This window comes from Varanus komodoensis, unplaced genomic scaffold (genome assembly GCF_004798865.1).
Source record: "Varanus komodoensis strain SLA01 unplaced genomic scaffold, ASM479886v1 scaffold32, whole genome shotgun sequence".
Lineage (NCBI taxonomy): Eukaryota > Metazoa > Chordata > Lepidosauria > Squamata > Varanidae > Varanus > Varanus komodoensis.
In genome coordinates this window covers 12,609,152-12,626,744 of record NW_025335798.1, presented here as the reverse complement: position 1 = coordinate 12,626,744, position 17,593 = coordinate 12,609,152, and the positions used below count along the sequence as shown (strand labels likewise).

At 40.9% G+C, this 17,593-nt stretch overlaps 1 protein-coding gene across 5 annotated transcripts in view; it reads left to right on the top strand.

The window, feature by feature from the left end:
* OSBPL11 (oxysterol binding protein like 11) overlaps nucleotides 1–17,593 on the top strand; it is a 58,448-nt gene that overhangs the window by 34,162 nt on the left and 6,693 nt on the right. For all 5 annotated transcript variants that reach the window (XM_044438083.1, XM_044438080.1, XM_044438078.1 and 2 more), the window contains 4 exons: nucleotides 3,280–3,425; nucleotides 10,736–10,876; nucleotides 13,429–13,927; nucleotides 16,058–16,244. In XM_044438083.1, the coding sequence (XP_044294018.1) occupies nucleotides 3,280–3,425; nucleotides 10,736–10,876; nucleotides 13,429–13,927; nucleotides 16,058–16,244 (973 nt within the window). The remainder of the gene's footprint in view (nucleotides 1–3,279; nucleotides 3,426–10,735; nucleotides 10,877–13,428; nucleotides 13,928–16,057; nucleotides 16,245–17,593) is intronic.

The window sequence follows — 17,593 nt, the reverse complement described above, 5'->3', positions numbered from 1 at the left end:
TCTAATTTAGAGATTATCAGAATATAGATTACTGAAACTAGGCTATTTCTGTTCAGGTACAGGTGTATCTGAAACTAGTAGAAGCCTCTTCATGTCATTGAAGCCACCCCTCAAATGAGGAAGATGGTTCAAGGAGCACTCCCCAAGCTATGGACCTGTGCCTTCAAGGGAAGTGCATCCCCATCTAGAACAGGTTGAATTTCCTCCATCTGGTCAGAAGAACGGCCTGCTAACCACATCTCAGCCCTGTCTGGACTGAGCTTCAGCTTGTTAGCTGTCATCCAGTCCATTGTTGTAACCAGCCACTGGGTTAGCAAATCCACAGCCTCACCTGCTGCAGATAGAAACAGAGCTGTGTGTTATCATCATACTGATAACATAGTCCAAAACTCCAGGTGATCCCATTAGGCAGTTTAATGTTGATGTTAAATAACATGGGACAAGACTGACTCATGGGGGACACCATATTGGGGAGTCCAGGGGACAGAGCAATATCCCTCAAACAGCACCCTCTGGAGTCAGGTGTCCAAGTTGGAGCAGAATTACTATAGAGCAGTGCTCCTTACTCCCAACTCAGCTAGAAGGATACTGTGGTCAATTGTACTGAAAGCTGCTGAGAGCTCCAGGAGTACCAATGAGCTCACACTCAGCCTGTCTCTCCCTGCATAGGTCATCATACAGAGTGACCAAAGCTGTTTCCATGCCAAAAATAGGTCTGAACCCTGAATGAAATGGATCCAGATAATCAGTCTCGTCCAAGGGTGCCTGGAGCTCATTGACTGGCACATGCTCAAGAACTTTGTCAAGGAAGGGGATGTTTACCACCAGCCTAGTGTAAATAAGGTCTTCTGGGTCCAGAGAAGGTTTCTTCCGGAGTGGCCTGTTTCAGTTGGCATGGGACCCCCCCCCCCAAGAAAAATGGATCACATCCATGGCCACCAATGAGCTACTGAAGGGTTCACCTGTGGATGCCATATAGCACCCTGGTTATGGCCTTGCTTGTGTTGAACTGTTGATCTGCATCTCACTGACCCAGTTTGCATGGCCCTGGCTGGGAAAATAAGCCATGGTAGCTCCCCCCACCCCCCTGTGCATGTGCTGGTCACATTGTGCCAGTTGCCTGCTGTTGGAATTAGTATAGTTACCTTCAGCAGTATGGCTTATCCCGTAAACCCAGCCAGAGTGGTAAGTCGCTGTGGCTAACAAGCCTCCTCAGAACTCTTTAACAGCTCATGCCGAGAAGCCACTCTAGCTCGCAACTGGTACACATGTCATAACATACTACACTTCTAAGCATAATTAAAATAATACCCCTGGTGCATGACCAGCATATGCAGGGTGGTTAAGAAGGCAGTCATGCAAACTGGGACACTGTGTGGGTGTTGCTTGAGACCAAGGTGCTGCTTTGCTTCCTTGGGTGTTAGATAGTGTGTGGGGAACTGTATTTTTCAAGACTTTCTATGACTGAATTATAAAGCAGACTTTTAAAGAATCTCCATCTACAACAGAATTTCATAGCTCAAGGCACTCACTCCTCATATATTCTGCTGCTTATTAAGGCTAGAGCATAAAACTTGGAATGACTCTTCTGTACTAGAATTGAAAGTTGAGAAGGATTGTCTTCTCCCATATGGTTCTGCCTGAGTGCTAAGATAGTCTTGGGGGGGGGGGGCGAGTTCTCTGTGTGCCCCTACCCTGAGTGGTACCATTTATGGCAACAAGGGGAAGAGCCTCCTTTTTAGGGACCCCTCCATCTGTGGAATACTCTTCCTATGGGAATCTGTCCAATGTCTTCTAGATGCAGAGGCCAGGTGGAAACCCACTCAGTAGGCATCCAGACTTTAATCTGCTGCTCTTATTATTAATTTTACTGTTGGGTCTTTAATATTTGTAATGCTGCAATATTTTGCATTTTGCATGTCTCTTTTCGTGGTTTTATTTTTTATGATTGTAAACTACCCAAAGGGCATTTGCCAGTGGGGTGCTTATATAGTTTTCTTAAATAAATGACATCCTTTTTTTGGTCATAACTACCACCCACCCCGAGGTGGTACACACAAGGCCTCCCAGGAAGATATGTTTGCTCTGCATCAGCCCAGGAAGATTCTCTTGCTATCTAAAGTCACTTATTTTCACACAAACTGCCTTTATAGATATGGTTTCACTTAATTTGCCTTTAGTGTGCACATTTGAATTTGTCTTTCTCTGTATACTAAGGGATTTTTAATATGCCTGGATTTTGTGAAGTAAAACAATTTAAAGCTGTATCTGTCTCTTACTGAAACAGAATGGCAATTTTTATGCAATAAAATAAAATCTTGGGGAAGCTATATACAGAATAGGGAAAACTGTTTAAATGTCTCCAGCAATTTGAATTTCTTATACTCCCACTTTCCCAAAATGCTGACCAACTGCAGCAATGACATCTGCTCAGTCAGTTTAGACAGGTGCTGGTACTTTCCCAAGGTTTTTGTGGGCCTAATAGGTAAGCTCAGAATTTAACACTGTAGGCAGAAGATGCCAAGTTTTCAGTAATGTTTATGTCTCAGCCTGATGGTTCCTTTATTCAAATTTATGTATGTGTTTCTTTTAATAGGGTTTTATTAGTCTACATACACTAGCCTTTGAGAACAGAATGGAACATTTTCATTATTGATGAGGAATTGTATCCATTCTGATAGACTAGCTTGGGGGGTAATTGGAGACACCAGAATCATTAAACAAATGGGTAACAGTTTTCCAAATGCTGCAGCTTTTATTTTCAAACTGCTGTTATTCAACAGAATGCACCACTTCTTAAGCTGTGCAGAAGTGAGGTTTTTCCTCCTAAAAATACACAAACCATTGGCAGAATGTATGATTTTAGTTTTAACCTTTCTTCATAGAAGTAAATTTAAGTTCATAATTGTTTTTCCTTAATGGTATTACTAGAATGTTGATGCAGCAACCTGTCCAAGGAGATTATGTAACAATCCAGTCTTATTGGGTTCTTTATCTGGTGTCTGATTACACTTTTCATAACACTATCTCCTTCTCCTCCAGAACAAGTTATGTGTGCCATCATTGCCCAATCACAGGCCTCATTCTAATGATTGGAGAAGGTGGTGTTCTTCTGCACCTACCTTGCTTTTCTTGTAGCTGAGCAAGTTTAGTTGCTTTTTAATTTGTTTTTGGGAGGGAGGGGGGAAAGGTTGTCTAAGCGCAATAAGCTTTTTTTGAAAAAAAAATCGAACTCTTAGAATATGAGCAGGTTTCAGCGTAAACTCTCTTTTGCTTCAGGAACAACTATCAGTTGGTTGGAGCCAAAAATCTCCCTGCCAAACCACTTCAAAAATGGAGCAGATCAGAATTTTTCAGCAGATCAGAACAAGCCATCATCTGTCAGAGAGGAGCAGTCTATTTCAGATTCCAGTCAGCTGACCAGGGTAAGGTAACATGAAAGCTTCAACATTGTGTTTTGGTTTGTTTTTTTCTTCTCCTTGTTCAATGAAGTTCTCAGCCTTATAATATACAACTATTTTTGGTTTATTAGCAAAATCATATGGTCTGTGTCTGCCTTGAGTACCTACACAGTAGATTTGTAGGTAGCTTTTTTTACCTTGTAAGAGATTTTCTATGATCTTTAACAAATAAGCATAGAAAATCAAGCATTCATACATAATTAAATTTGTCATAGTTAAATATGGTTACAAAGTAACATGCAGGTTAAATAATAAAAACCCCTTCCACTTATGAATCAAAAACTGTCAGGATACAATAAGGGGGGAAATTGGATGTTTTTAACAGGAATTTGTTTAACTTAAACTAGAAATAGAAATCATTCTTAAGATTTAGTAACATGTTAGGCTACCAAAGGGGTGCCATGGTGGGAAATATTATTGCATAGCCACGCTTTACGTATAAATATGCATTTGAAGGAAAGGCTATTCTTGAAAAGCACAACCTAGGACAATTATAAAGAGAGAAATTGGTGCTGTCGGGCTTTTTTATAGCTGTTCTTGACATAGTGATTTTCAGAAGCCTTTTCATAATTAAAAATTATAATGGGGAGCCTGTCATTTTTTCTTACTTGCTAAAAATAAGAATATAATAACTGCTTAATAGCTTGATTAAAACATGTTTGTGTGTTTTAATTTGGAAGTTAAAGCTGGAATTTTGAGGGAGTTTCTTTTTAAATTAGATTGTTCCAAATAAGAAACTGGGTCTATGTATGTGGTGATTACAGTGGTATAATGGGGATAAGGAGGGTTGATGAACTGGCTGAAAATTCAGCAGCTATAAGCACCCTGAACGGTCAATGCAACGGGAGGCTTTTCCAACTTGGACGATTGCTGTTTATCACTTTCCTTTCCTTCTTACTGGTTACTCCCTTGCTAAAAGCTAAGAAATGGTTGCTCCCCACTACACCCTGTTGCTTAAGCACTTGATATTTTATTGCTCCCTGGAAAAGTCACTGAAATGTACTTGCAATATCTGATGCCCAACCCCTCTTTTGGTAAGGCAGGGATCCTCCACACCCAAGCATTCCTGACTAATGAGCATCAGTAATAGGGAAGAATACAGCCTAGGACCACAGTACATATGGAATAGGAAGGGATAAATATACTGGGAAGTAAATCAATAGAAGAACTGTTCTAGCAAGATGAAACTAGGGAAGCAGTCCTATGCATGTTTAGACAGAAAAAAGTTCTGCACTTCTCAGCACTCCCCAGCCAGGATAGTCCTTGGCTTGGCTGCCCTTGCTCCTGACCACTCTATTCCATTCTTGTGCATGTGCCAGCTGCTCAAATAAGCCATACCTGTAGCAAAAAATGTGAGTGTCCCTGCAACTTCCTCTTTGCCTTCACCTCTTGACGCAGAGGAGGCTGTTCCAGGATGGTCAATGCACCATACTCCTGTGCCATAGAAGCCGAGCTAGCTGTGAAGGTTTAAGGCAAGAGCTAAGTAAAAGGGTTATGAGTGCAGAGCTGGGGTGGGTGGCAGCCCTGGCTTAAGTGGTATAATGACTTCTAGTTTAAGCAATCCAGTTATAAATACTAAATGCATTTATTTGTAAAAATAATTCTAGGCTGCCTTTCAGGACAGGAGCCCTACCAGATGGTTTGCAAGAATAAAATTCATATAGTGAATAATGAACCAGCAAAAATTCATGAGATCAACTAATACCAGCAAAAGTCAGCTTTAGAGGAGGGTAGTTTGCCACTCAGCTTTTTGGTCATGGGCATTTACTCTTTGACTACAGCTTTAGGAGACTTCGGATCGCTCAATTAAGACTACATTGTGAAATTGGAAGAGTTATTGAGCTGGTTCACACAACAGTCAATTGTGCCAACTATTCAGGTGAATGACATTCGCCCTGTCTTGGATGGGGTTGCACTCCCCCTAAGGGGCAGAGTGTGCAGTTTGGGAGTACTCCTTGACCCAGAGCTATCTGTGGAATCCCAGGTGGCACTGTAGCATTATCTGCATCCCCACCTGGACAGACAAGCCCTAGCAATAGTAACTCATGCTCTAATAACAACCTGTTTGGACCTTTGTAACATGCTTTACATAGGCTGCCCTTGAAGACAGTTCAAAATAGAACTGCCAGATTGCTGACTGGTAGATGAGAGCATATTATGCTAGTCCTATATCAACTACACTGGCTACCAGTTGAAGTCCAGGCCTGTTTTAAGGTGCTAATGATGACATATAAAGCCCTAAATGGTGTAGGGCCTGGTTATCTAAGGGAACATCTGCTAAACGAGCCTGCACAGACGTTACGATCATCTGCGGAGGTCCTCCTCCAAGAGTCCTCTTTGAAAGAGATGAGGGGAGTTGTTATGAGGAGGGGGTGCTTTTCTGTCATAGCACTCCGATTAGGGAAGGGGCATGAGCACAGAAGCTTGCCTTTCCTGCAAATGCCTGTTGCCCTTCTGAAGCCGAAGCAGTGCAGTAGGGTAACTATCACTGGCTTGCTCTTCTACCTCTTACTATGATATGGAGCCACAGCTTTTTCCCCCATTTTTATCTTTTCTTTTTTGAACGCTTTGCACAATCTTTTGTGATAGCCACTGACAGCCCATTCACAGACCACAAGCAACACATTAGAATGTCTGTCAGTGGTTTGCCACCCTTTTGACATGTAGGCAAATATTTCTTCTATTTAAAACATGTTTTGGCTGGAATGGCACAATTCCAGAAGAGCAGTTGTCCACATTTCCACAGGTGTGAAAATGGGAAGCCTTACCTGGGTGATGCAGCAGGTGCCATCCATGGACATTGATCCAGAAAGGGTACATAATGGGGGAGTGAGGAGGTACAATTTGCTTTACCCTGACAGCTCAGAAGTGAGTTGTCATTTTTTTTTATTTATTATTTTTATTAGAACAAAAGCATAAACACATATGCAAAAAAAGAAAAGAAGAAAAAGGGAAAAAAGTCACAAAGTAATGATCTGGGATACATTTAACTGATCTTAAGAGTGTTTGTTTGTTTAAAGCTTTTATATACTGCCCAATTGCAACAGTCTTGGGACAGTCTACAATAAAAACAGAATAAAATGAAGCACACTATCCAATCAGTCCAATAAACTAAAACCCACATTAAAACTTAATCAACCTTAAAATAATGGGCAAATAAAAGGGTTTTAGCCTGGCGGACCTCTCTGGGCAGCGCATTCCTTAGCTGGGGCACCACTGCCAAGAAGGCCCTTTTCCAGGAGTTGCCACCCTTCTAATCTCCTTCAAGGAGGGCCCCCAAAGAAGGACCTCCACACCAGATCTTAAGGGGCAGGAGGGCCCATAGAGAAGGTATTAGGTTTTGCTAATAAAATATATGTATACATATACACATCACTAATATAGGGTGAGGTAGGTTGACCGTATGTCAGAATGAGCATCAAAGCTGTCATCAATTGTATATTCTTTCACAGGATGCCAGTGTTGTGAGGTCTTCAGTCCATTGTGTGGTTGAGGGAGATGATTCGCCTTTCTAACATGCTGTATGAGTTGCGTAGCCACCATGAGGGCTTGAATAGTCCACTGGTGGTGTCCACAGGGCAGCCTCCAAGATGTAGGAATGTAATTCACCAATACATTGACAGCTTTAAACAAGAATGATACATTTAACACAAAGTTGATGTGTCTAAAAACTTCTGTCCAGCAGGAGGCCCTGTCAATTTAAAGCAAAATTATATTTGCCCACAAGGGATTTATCCCCCCCGACAAACACACAGTTGTGATTCTTGGGAGGGGGGTCCCTTGTAAGGTCCCAGTTCCTCCAACTGGTGGGAAAGTTACTTTAGCATTTCGGGCGGGGGGGAGGTCATCAGTGAATCTCAAAAAGATTGCAGTCTCTGGAGGGGAAGAAAAGTAAAGGTGGGGAAAACTATGCTGTACCAAAATGGCTCCCAATTGCGTCGAATGGCCAGCTGGTAGACAGAGCGGGGAGGATTAGCCACAGCATAGCTAGTTCTCTCTTGAATGCACTGTGGGGTTTTTTTGCAGCAACCAAGCCACTGTGCCATATAGCCAGGGTAGTTATTGTGTTAGGCAAACCCACCCATTGTAGCACAGATATTTTTGGTGTCCAAATAGGTCAGAATTGTGGGGGAAATGCTTCATAGCCTAATATGGTGAAACAGTAACATCTTAGCATGGAAATGCTATTTGGATACTGTTGAAGAAGCAGGTAATACAAAAGGAAAGTTCTTGCATGTTTCACAAGGCTAGCAGAGCAGGATGGCATACAGGTTTGAGAGGTACTTTTTATTTGTATGTTCTATTGAAGTTTTTACCACAGTTCTGGTCTTTATTTACACCTGATATAAAGTGTTATAGCAAATAGAGGGAAACTGATGTCATGTGTATTTTAATAAACTTCTTTTAAAGCTTTATTGCTTCTCTTATCAAAATAATGCCACACGAAATTTGTTTCTCTGAACTGGCAACTTACTCTTTAGAAGTCATAATTTCTAAGCATTTAGGCCTCTTCCCCATGAAATTCCTTGGCTTGCTGTCTTTGTAATCAGCCTGCCTCTTCCAAGTCCAGATTAAGGGGCCTGAGACATGATACTGAAGATACCATTCCCTGTGTACCATAGGAGCTAATAGACCTTTCAGTGTGCCAGGCCAGGTTGCCTTACGAAATTCTACTGCTATGAGTTGGTCTATACTGGTTTTCTAGTTAATTGGCGCACTTAGGACAAGTAGCTGTTCCTTCTGCAAGTAGGAAGCCAGCCCAGCTGCTCATGTACTGTATGACAGACAGCTTCATACAGACAGTGATGATTTTTTGGGTTGATAGCTCTTGTGAACAGGCCTGTTGATGAACTGTCCCTCAACAGAGAACACTTCTTGTGGTGCTTTAATTTAGGCCAAATAAAAGACACTAGTCAATACCAGAGATGTACTCAATTCCTCCTCTGGTGCAGAAGCTAGGAGCAGTCCACAGAGCCATTTGTTGGTCTGTACATTCCTGAAGATAAGCAAAAGCACAAGAGGGGCAAATAAAATGTTGAGTGTTGTTCCTGTTCTTTTTTTTTCCCTTGTAAGCCTGTATCAGGCCAAGGAACTGTCTTGTTCCCCAGTTTTTCCAACCTGTAACATTTGAAACTGTCATTCTGCAAAGCAGAAATCAAGCAATTTAATATTCAAGGTAACCTATAATGATGATTTTGTAGTTTATGTTTCACTTTAGCAAAAAAGCAAAGTGAGTCTTTTGATTCCCTCCCCTATCCCAAACTTATCTTGCACATCATGAGATGACAAGACTCACTAGAGAAGCAAGCAGCAAGTATTGTAAAGATGCAATTCCTAGGATTGTCTATTATTGTATTTGTATCTGTATTAAGCAGAAAAGTCCACTATTTTTGAAAATGATCATTTTTTAAAGTAAGAGATCAAATTAAATGTATATATTACCAAAACCAAATATATAGGCATCTGTCTGAGGCTATTGAAGAAACGTCATAGATTCTGACTAGGTTTGAATGAAGTGGCAACTCATCGTAGATGACTTGCCGCAGTGGATTATTCTTTCGTGGGAACCCAGACTGCTTTTCACAAGGTGGCTTGTTTTTTCCCAGCATGTCACCCTGAGAGCACTTGGCTAGTTTTAGGGTTTCTTGAACCTACAATAGGTTGTCATGGTATCTGAGCCCAGGTGACAGACCCCATTGTGGGTTGCAGGAAGTAATGAGAAAATTGCTGGGCAAGAACAGCAAAAACCCATTGCCACTGTTGCCAAGCTTGTCCAGGCCACACCCAGGAAAAACTGACTGTCACTAGCTCACCCACCATTCCTTTTTATGTCCACAGTGACTTTTTCTTGTTTTCATTTGGGAGATCATTTTTCACAAACTTTAGTGTGACAATCCCTCCAAGGGGCCCAAATGATGCATTGAAGTAGCCTTCAATTGTGTGGCATTTTTTTTTCCTTTCTGCATGATAAAGGATCTTTTTTTTTCAATTTGTTAGTAGACTGGAGTTGCACAAGTACACAACTCCAGCTACCTGAAATAAGAAACCACACCGGCTTTATGCCCTGGTAAGTGCCTGCTGTCAAAGCAGGCGTCATTCATTAACAGTGCCAAAAACCTGCTTCAAATGCTTACTTAGCTTTCACTTGACAGCTATTGAACAGCAAACTGTCCAGCATAAAGCAAAGCTGTGAGAACATCTTTGCCTGTGAAACAGAGTGGCAACAACATCCTCTCCTTTGCCGGTTTTACATTTGGACACGACAGTGCTCCATTTCCTCCCCCTTTTGCACCTTTTGTCCAGAGGCTCAAGAAAGTGGAAAAGTGCAGTCCATCCATTTATGGAAACAGTTACCTTTTACAGCCATCAAAACTCAGGCTTCCTTTTAAAACTAGGGTTTTGATAGAGCTAAACAGTATTTTCCTCTGTACCGTTTCTAGCTTTCTTTTTTTTAAACTTAAGTACCCACACTGGACACAGTACTCTAGGTGAGATTTGACTAGTGCTGAGTACAGGGGAACTAGAACTTCATGTGATTTGGAAGTGATACTTCTGTTAATGCATCCCAAAATACTGTCTGCCCTTTTTGCAGCAGCATCACATCACTGGCTCATGATTAGCTTGTGATCTACAACAACCCCAAGATCCTTCTCTTTTGCAGCATTGTGTTCCTCATTTTGTTGTAATGCATTTGATTCCTCATTTTGGTTCCTCAAAGTGTTCCTCATTTTGTTGTAATGCATTTGGTTTCCTGTTCCTACGTGGAGGACTTGGCATTTGTACCTGTTGACATTGATTTAAATTGAACACTGCCATCTTTCATTGACAGTTTGCTTGAAGCAAAAATGCTAAATATCTGCTAGATTTATCTGAGATCTAGAAATAAGATGTTTGTTTTAGAGTACATTTTTCATTGCAGCCTCTGAGTAGTTGCAATAGCCTCAATCCTAAAAATTAGAATGATCTTTTATTAAAATTAAAACTTTAGCTGATTAAGGCTGCAGACCTGTACATACTTACATGGACATAAGTCTCACTGAATTAATTGGGACCTATGTATTTGATTATACTTGTATAAGGCTGTAAATCAAAGTTTGCAACTTGGTCTCATTCCAACACATGATTTACCTTGAGAAATGATTGATCATCTGTGGGATTGGGGAGGATGATCAAACTGTCATGGTTGGGAGAAAGGGGGATTAGAATTATAAAGCCAAGATGCTTTTGAATGATATATTATTTGAAGAGTCATTTGTGTTTGGAATTTTCACTAGGAGCCAGAGGAAATAAAACCAGATGAGGAACTAGAGGATACGTGTGATAATAAAGAGGATGACCTTGGCGCTGTGGAAGAACAGCGTAGTGTTATCTTGCATCTCCTGTCTCAACTCAAACTTGGCATGGACTTAACAAGAGTAAGTGATTAAAATGTTAATCATTCTGAAATCAAGAGAAATGTACTTCTGTAAACTGGAGAATGACCTAGCCACATCTGGATTTGTCCAGAGGACTTAATTAACTTGGATTCTACCAATCACACCAGTAGAGGAGCAACCCCTACCCCAAAACCTCACACTTCCAGCCTGATATTAAAGACATGTCTGTTAACTGAGTTGAAATGGCCTTCTTGGTTTGTGTCCTAAATCTGCATATTTTAAGTGTGTGCATGGAAATATACATACAGTATTTTCATGGTATGTTTGCTTCTATAGGTTAAATAATTGGATTTTCAAAATATGAAATACATCTCTCTTGTATTGAATAATACCTCTTCTTTTATACTTGCCTTTATTTCTTATTCAAATTGTTCACGTTAGGCCAATTTCAGACTACTTTGGTGGTGTCAGTGGAAGCTGCCAATAATAATGTATACTGAATAATTGGAAAAGTGGAAGAAGATGTACATGCTTTCCACTAATGAAATTAGAGACAGTGCATTTGACACTAGCCTTGGGTAACTATCTTTTTAAGTGGAAGCTAATCTAGCTTCTATTCTTGGCAGGTGAGCTCATGCCACTCCGATAGCCACTTTGCTCTTGCCCAAGTGACACTTTGGAATGACCAGCACTGGGTCCATACCTTTTTTCAGCCTCTTTTTTGGACAACACAGACATGTGCAATTTTGTTCATGGTTCTTTTTAAAGGTAGCTGTATACCTACGAAGGTCTGAAATGTGGAGTCTTGCCTGGCCAATGTACAGGTCGGTTTCTGCTGCCAAAGTATAGTACGCCACATCCATGGACATTGACCAAGCAAGGCTGCATAGAGGTTGCTTTGAGCACACGCCTAACAGCTGTAAATTGAATACCAAAGGGTTTCCTCCAAACGGGAGTGGCAACTGGATCTCCTCCTTTATGAGGGAGTATCCTCTAGTTCTTAGCATTGTCTTCCCTGTTCTTATTCCCCTTCAGATATCTCCTAGCCCCGAGATAAACATTCCACTCCCTTTTATGAGCAATTCCTTTTGATATCTGTCAAAAGAAAAGGTTCTTTTCTTTTAACCTAGTTAGAAAATTTGAAGAATATTTTGGATATGAAAATATATATCCAGGAAATCTGCATATATTCCTCATTCAAAAGCAAATACCAATGCAAACAACAATCATGGCATAGCTTATTTGCATGGTAGGTTGCCACATTGTGAGAACTTGCCAAATACGTGCATGACACATGTGTCTAGATAATATGTGAAGTTCAGTGGTACCTCAGCTCACGAATGCCTTGGTTCACGACCAAATCAGGTCGTGAACAAAAATTTCATGAAAATTTTGACTTGGGTCGTGAACTCCTCATTTGGTGACGACCAAGATCGTAGCCATCAACCCCCCCCCCCCCCCAGTGGGGAGATGGCCATGATCGCAGTTGCGTTCATGCAGGGAAGACGTGCGTGATCATGGTCGCCCTCCTGCAGGAAAGACGGGCACAATCTCAGCCATCTCCCCCCACCCCCCGCAATGGTGAACAGAACTACAGTAATCACAAACTGCTGTAGTAACTTGAGAACTTGCTTTGTCACCATCCTAGAAAATTTTCTGCAGTACCTTCTTGTTTAGTTCCTTTATTCCATGGGCTGAACATGAACATTCAAGCATGTATTTGTGTTTTTGTGTCTTTCTCTTCTAATTGCTTATAACATTGTCAGATTTTCACATTTCCCCTCCTCATGTAGCATATTCCTTTCAAGGATTCTCTGCTTTTGACCATAAATACTTTTTACTTCTAGTGCTTGTCATTGCCATGGAGTGCAAAAGTATGTTGTCTGTGAGGCAAAAGCATTAAAGTTGAGCACTTTGCTACTCTTCATTAACCAATTAATTGTCAAGTTAAATCACCCCAGGGCACTTAGCAGGACACACCCAAGCATCCCACTTTCTTCATTCGTGCTCTAGTTGGGGGCCTTTACAGGTAGTTCCTGCCATTGCAGTTACTGAGGCTTTATGTAGCCATTAAGCTTCTGACACCTTCTCTTGCTGATGGCTTCGCTACAACAGCCTTCCCAACATTGTTCCAGATATTTTGGTCTGTACCTCCTGGCATTCCTGGCCATTGGTTATGCTGACTAGAACTAATGGGAGTTGAAGTCAAAAACATCTGGGGAACACCAGGTTGGGGAAAGCTGTTCTACAAGACTTTCTATTTTAAGTGAAGCAATCTAATATGGGAACAGAAGCACTGAAGTCTCACTACTTCATTTTAGGAGAGTAAAACTGTAGCTCCATTTCTATCTTCTACATCTAGGTGAGTACAAGCATTATGAAAGAGATAATATAAAAAGTTAAAAGCAGTAAATCTGCTACTGTCATCTAGATCGCACCCTATAAAAAGTCTTTCTTTTGTTGGTTCTAATGCTCTGCATTTTGGTTACAAAAAATGTTATGTGCTTCCCCCCATCCTTTGCTTACTTTTTATAGTTGGAATTTTTATGCACATCCAGTTTTGAATTAATATATCTTCCTGTCTATTTCAGGTGGTTCTTCCCACTTTTATTTTAGAGAAACGCTCTTTGCTAGAAATGTATGCCGACTTCATGTCCCATCCAGATCTCTTCATTGCAATTTCAAATGGCACGAGCCCTGAAGAGAGGATGATCCGCTTTGTTGAGTATTACCTCACTTCCTTTCATGAAGGTCGCAAAGGGGCAATTGCGAAAAAACCCTATAATCCCATCATCGGGGAAACATTTCATTGCTCATGGAAGACACTGAAGAGCAACGTGCCATCTGACACAAACAGTAACTCTTCCTCCCATTCCCTCTCTGAGCAAGTGACTGTCTCAGAAGAGACACGGGACCAAGCAGAGTCGGACAGTTACACAGTCAGATTTGTAGCTGAGCAGGTGTCTCATCATCCTCCAGTCTCAGGGTTTTATGCTGAATGTGTAGAGAGGAAGATGTGTGTTAATGCTCATGTCTGGACAAAAAGTAAATTCCTAGGAATGTCAATAGGAGTGACGATGGTTGGAGAAGGTGAGTGAAAATGTTGCCATTCACTATCTCCTATTTCTGCAATGAATTCATTGACAACACAAGGCTGAACATTATGCAAGATGCTTCATAAAACTAAACTAAACACTAAACGCTAAAACAACTTCAGTGGTTTAGGGGTTGTCTACACCACTTGTCTTAATCCTGTCAGCAAGCCTGTCAGATACTTGGGTCTTCCTTGGAGATCATGACTTGGAGATGCTAAGTCAAGATTGTTCAACATATGACCCTTCCATTAGCTACTTAGTGAGTATTGCCAGTAGGGAAGGGCATAAAAGTTGTGGCCCTCCAGATGCTGTATCTTCCAGCTTCCCCACCCATACTTCAGGTAAAGCTATTTCCAATTGGGAATTAGAAGATAGTAATATCTCTAGAAACAGTTACTGCCTTTTTTTGAATACTATTTGAATGTTAGAAGTAGAGATTCTGGGGAACAGAAGAGCCATGCTGATTCCTGTATACTGTTCCTATAGCAGACAACTCGCTGCCCACAGAAAGCTCCCAGGCAAGACACTAGTGCATCAGCCTCCTCCTGCCCATGTTCCCCAGCAACTGATGTGCACAGGCATACTGCCTCTGATGTTGGGGGCAGCATAGAGCTATCAGGACGAGTAGCCATTGATAGTCTTTCCACTTATTTGTCCCGGCTCCTTTTAAAGCCGTCCAAATTGATAGCCATCACTACATCTTGTGGAAGGGAATTCCACTAACTGTGTCCTCCATTCTCTGTCCTGAATCTCCCACCAGTTGGCTTCATGGGATGACCTCAGGTTCTAGTTTTATGGGAGAGGGAAAGTGTCTCCTTATCCACTTTCTTCATACCATACATCATTTTGTTTACTTGTATCATGTCTCTCCTTACTCAGCTTAGTGTTGTCTACCCCTGAGCCAATCCAGATTTATTTTTTGTAAAATCTTGTGTAATCGTGAAGGGGGAGGTTTATAATATAATGAACTTAGCTGAATAGGAATTTTTAGCTGGCTTGAGGTTAAGATAACGAGTCCTTTTTTCTTCCTGGGCACTGAACTTTGGAACTACTGTAGAGAAGCCTTCACCAGCATAGTGCCTGCCAGATCTATTGGACTACAGCTCCTGTCATCATCACCATGATCATCACTATCACCAAATTTTATACTGCCCGTAGCCAAAGCTCTCTGGGCAGTTTACCACAATAATCATAGAATTATATACTGAACTCACCCATCCCAATTTTGACGAAGCCTGACCCTGCTTAGCTTCCAAGATTAGGCAGGATCAGGCAGTTCAGCCTACATTGAACCTTATCCCTATTATCCCATTCTTCTCATTTATCTTTGAACACTGGGAGTTTTAGTTCAATGCATCTGGAAAGCACCTGGTTGATGAAGGATTGACTTAGAGCACAGTTTCCTAGCCCATGCTTTTGAGCAGAGAAAGTGAATACCTTTCCTCTCATTTATTTTTCAACTTGTACTTCAGCAGCACAGTAGAGAACTATTGCTAGAATTTTGGAAATATGTTTTCCCTTCAGCATCATTTTAAGTGTGTGTGTGTGCGGGGGGGATGCAATGTTGTTGGAGCCGCACAGAAGCAAATGAGCATACTAGCTTCTACTGACTTCCTGTTGCTGCTGCTTCCACTTGGTTTCCAGATTCCAAAACAACTCAGGAGTATTCCATTCCTGGGTCATGTCTTGTCTTGTGAGAATCTGATACTCAGTGTTATTGCAACAACAAATCATGGGTTAAGGCTCTGAGTGTTTCTCCTTCAACAACAGAATGGTGAGTTCTCATGTCATGGAGTGCAACCCAAGAACAGGAAGTTCCTCAGTTGTTTTGGAGTCTAGAAACAAAGTGGCCAGTGGGAGGAAGGCAGCATGCTTACTCACTCTTGCATGACCCTAACTGGCCATGGGTTATTTAATCCATGCTTTGGCCTGATTTGCAAAGGACTCTTTTTCTATTTTCGTCATCTAAAACAAATTTATTTTGCTACTGCCATCTAGCTTATGATACAGTGGAGATCCTTTAAGAGATGTAACGTCTGTTGAGCCTAAGTTGCATTTTGAATTCACTAAAATAAAAGTGAATTGTTTCCAGTTTGTAGATTTAACACTTATCTCTGTCTCGCAGGTATTTTAAGTCTTCTGGAACATGGAGAGGAATACACATTTTCCCTGCCTTGTGCATATGCTCGGTCAATTTTGACTGTCCCTTGGGTGGAACTGGGAGGAAAAGTCAGCGTTAATTGTGCAAAAACAGGATATTCTGCTAGTATCACTTTTCATACAAAGCCATTTTATGGTGGCAAGCTGCACCGGTAAATACCTCTTTTTGCAAGATTTCTAATGTAGTATAGTGCAAAATCTATTGTACAGAACTTTTTAATGGGAATTAAGCATTTTTCTTCACCCCTATTAAGTTGGATACTAGGAATAGAAGTGCAGGTCCCTTGACCTCTTTATTGAAAACTTGGGAATTATATGCAAAAGGAAGCTAAACACTTCATAAAATGCTTTTGAGTCTGGTTGGAAAGTGCATCCAAGTAAAACATGCTGTAAACAAAAACATCTCCAAATTCTAGTTACAGCGAAGGAAAACGCAAATAACATTGTCTAATTTCCCTCTCAGAATTGTACTCTACAGAATGTATTATTTACGTTTTTATTCCATCCTTTCTCTAAGTTACTCAGGGAGACATAAAGGCCTACTTGACTCCATTTCATCCTAGCAAAGTACTTTCTGAGGTGCCATGCAAACTTTAAGTGGAGATTTGGACCTGGGACTCTCCAGTCCTAGTCTGGCACTTCTGCAGCTAGTCAGAGCTGTGCTTTGCAGTTTTTCAGAGTCTTAAGCCATATTCAGCAAATGTTCATTGAACTCTTACTATTGACAAGAGGAGCCATGAAAGTAGTATCCAAATTCTCCTGTTGTTGCAGGCTTGCACAGCTTCTCATGGGCATAGTTGCAGTTAAATTTTCCAGTGGGGTTTTGGGTTAGTACTTGTCAAAGATTTTGTGTGGTATTAAGTACAAGAGGGGGAAGAAATGTAATGATTCTGCCACTAGTTGGTATTTCAACAAGTAGTAGTATTATGGATTTTGGAGAGATATTAACTGTTAAATGCATACCCTATTTGGAACATAATTTCATTGTGTTGGCCATAGCTGAAAGGCTGAGGCAGAAGCCCTTTGACTTAAACAGTATAATTCTCATTTGCTTAGGTTTACATTTTCTCAGAAGATAGTGGGATTTCAGGGTGTTTTCCCCAATGTATAATGTGGACCCCATCCATTTATTTGTATAATGTAGACCCCATGCATTTAATGATTGATTGATAGCATGTGCATTTTTAACCAGAAGACTTTGCAAGAGTACTATTAACATTTTCATCATGTAGAAGAATGTTTATGCAGTCTAATGTATTCCTTTCTTGGAAAGAGTAAATAAGGAAACTGAATTTTACAGGCACTGAAAGGTAACCAAAAATACCATTTTATTGGCATGTTAAACTTGACAGACAAGCACTGCCAGCTAAGTGTCCTTGTCATTCATATTGTTAACAGCAATTGGTAAGCCCAGTACTTAAATGGAGAAAATCTTTTTCTATCACCCTGCATTGGACTGAGCAATGATGATGTTTTAAATGTGAACGGGCTACAGCACATA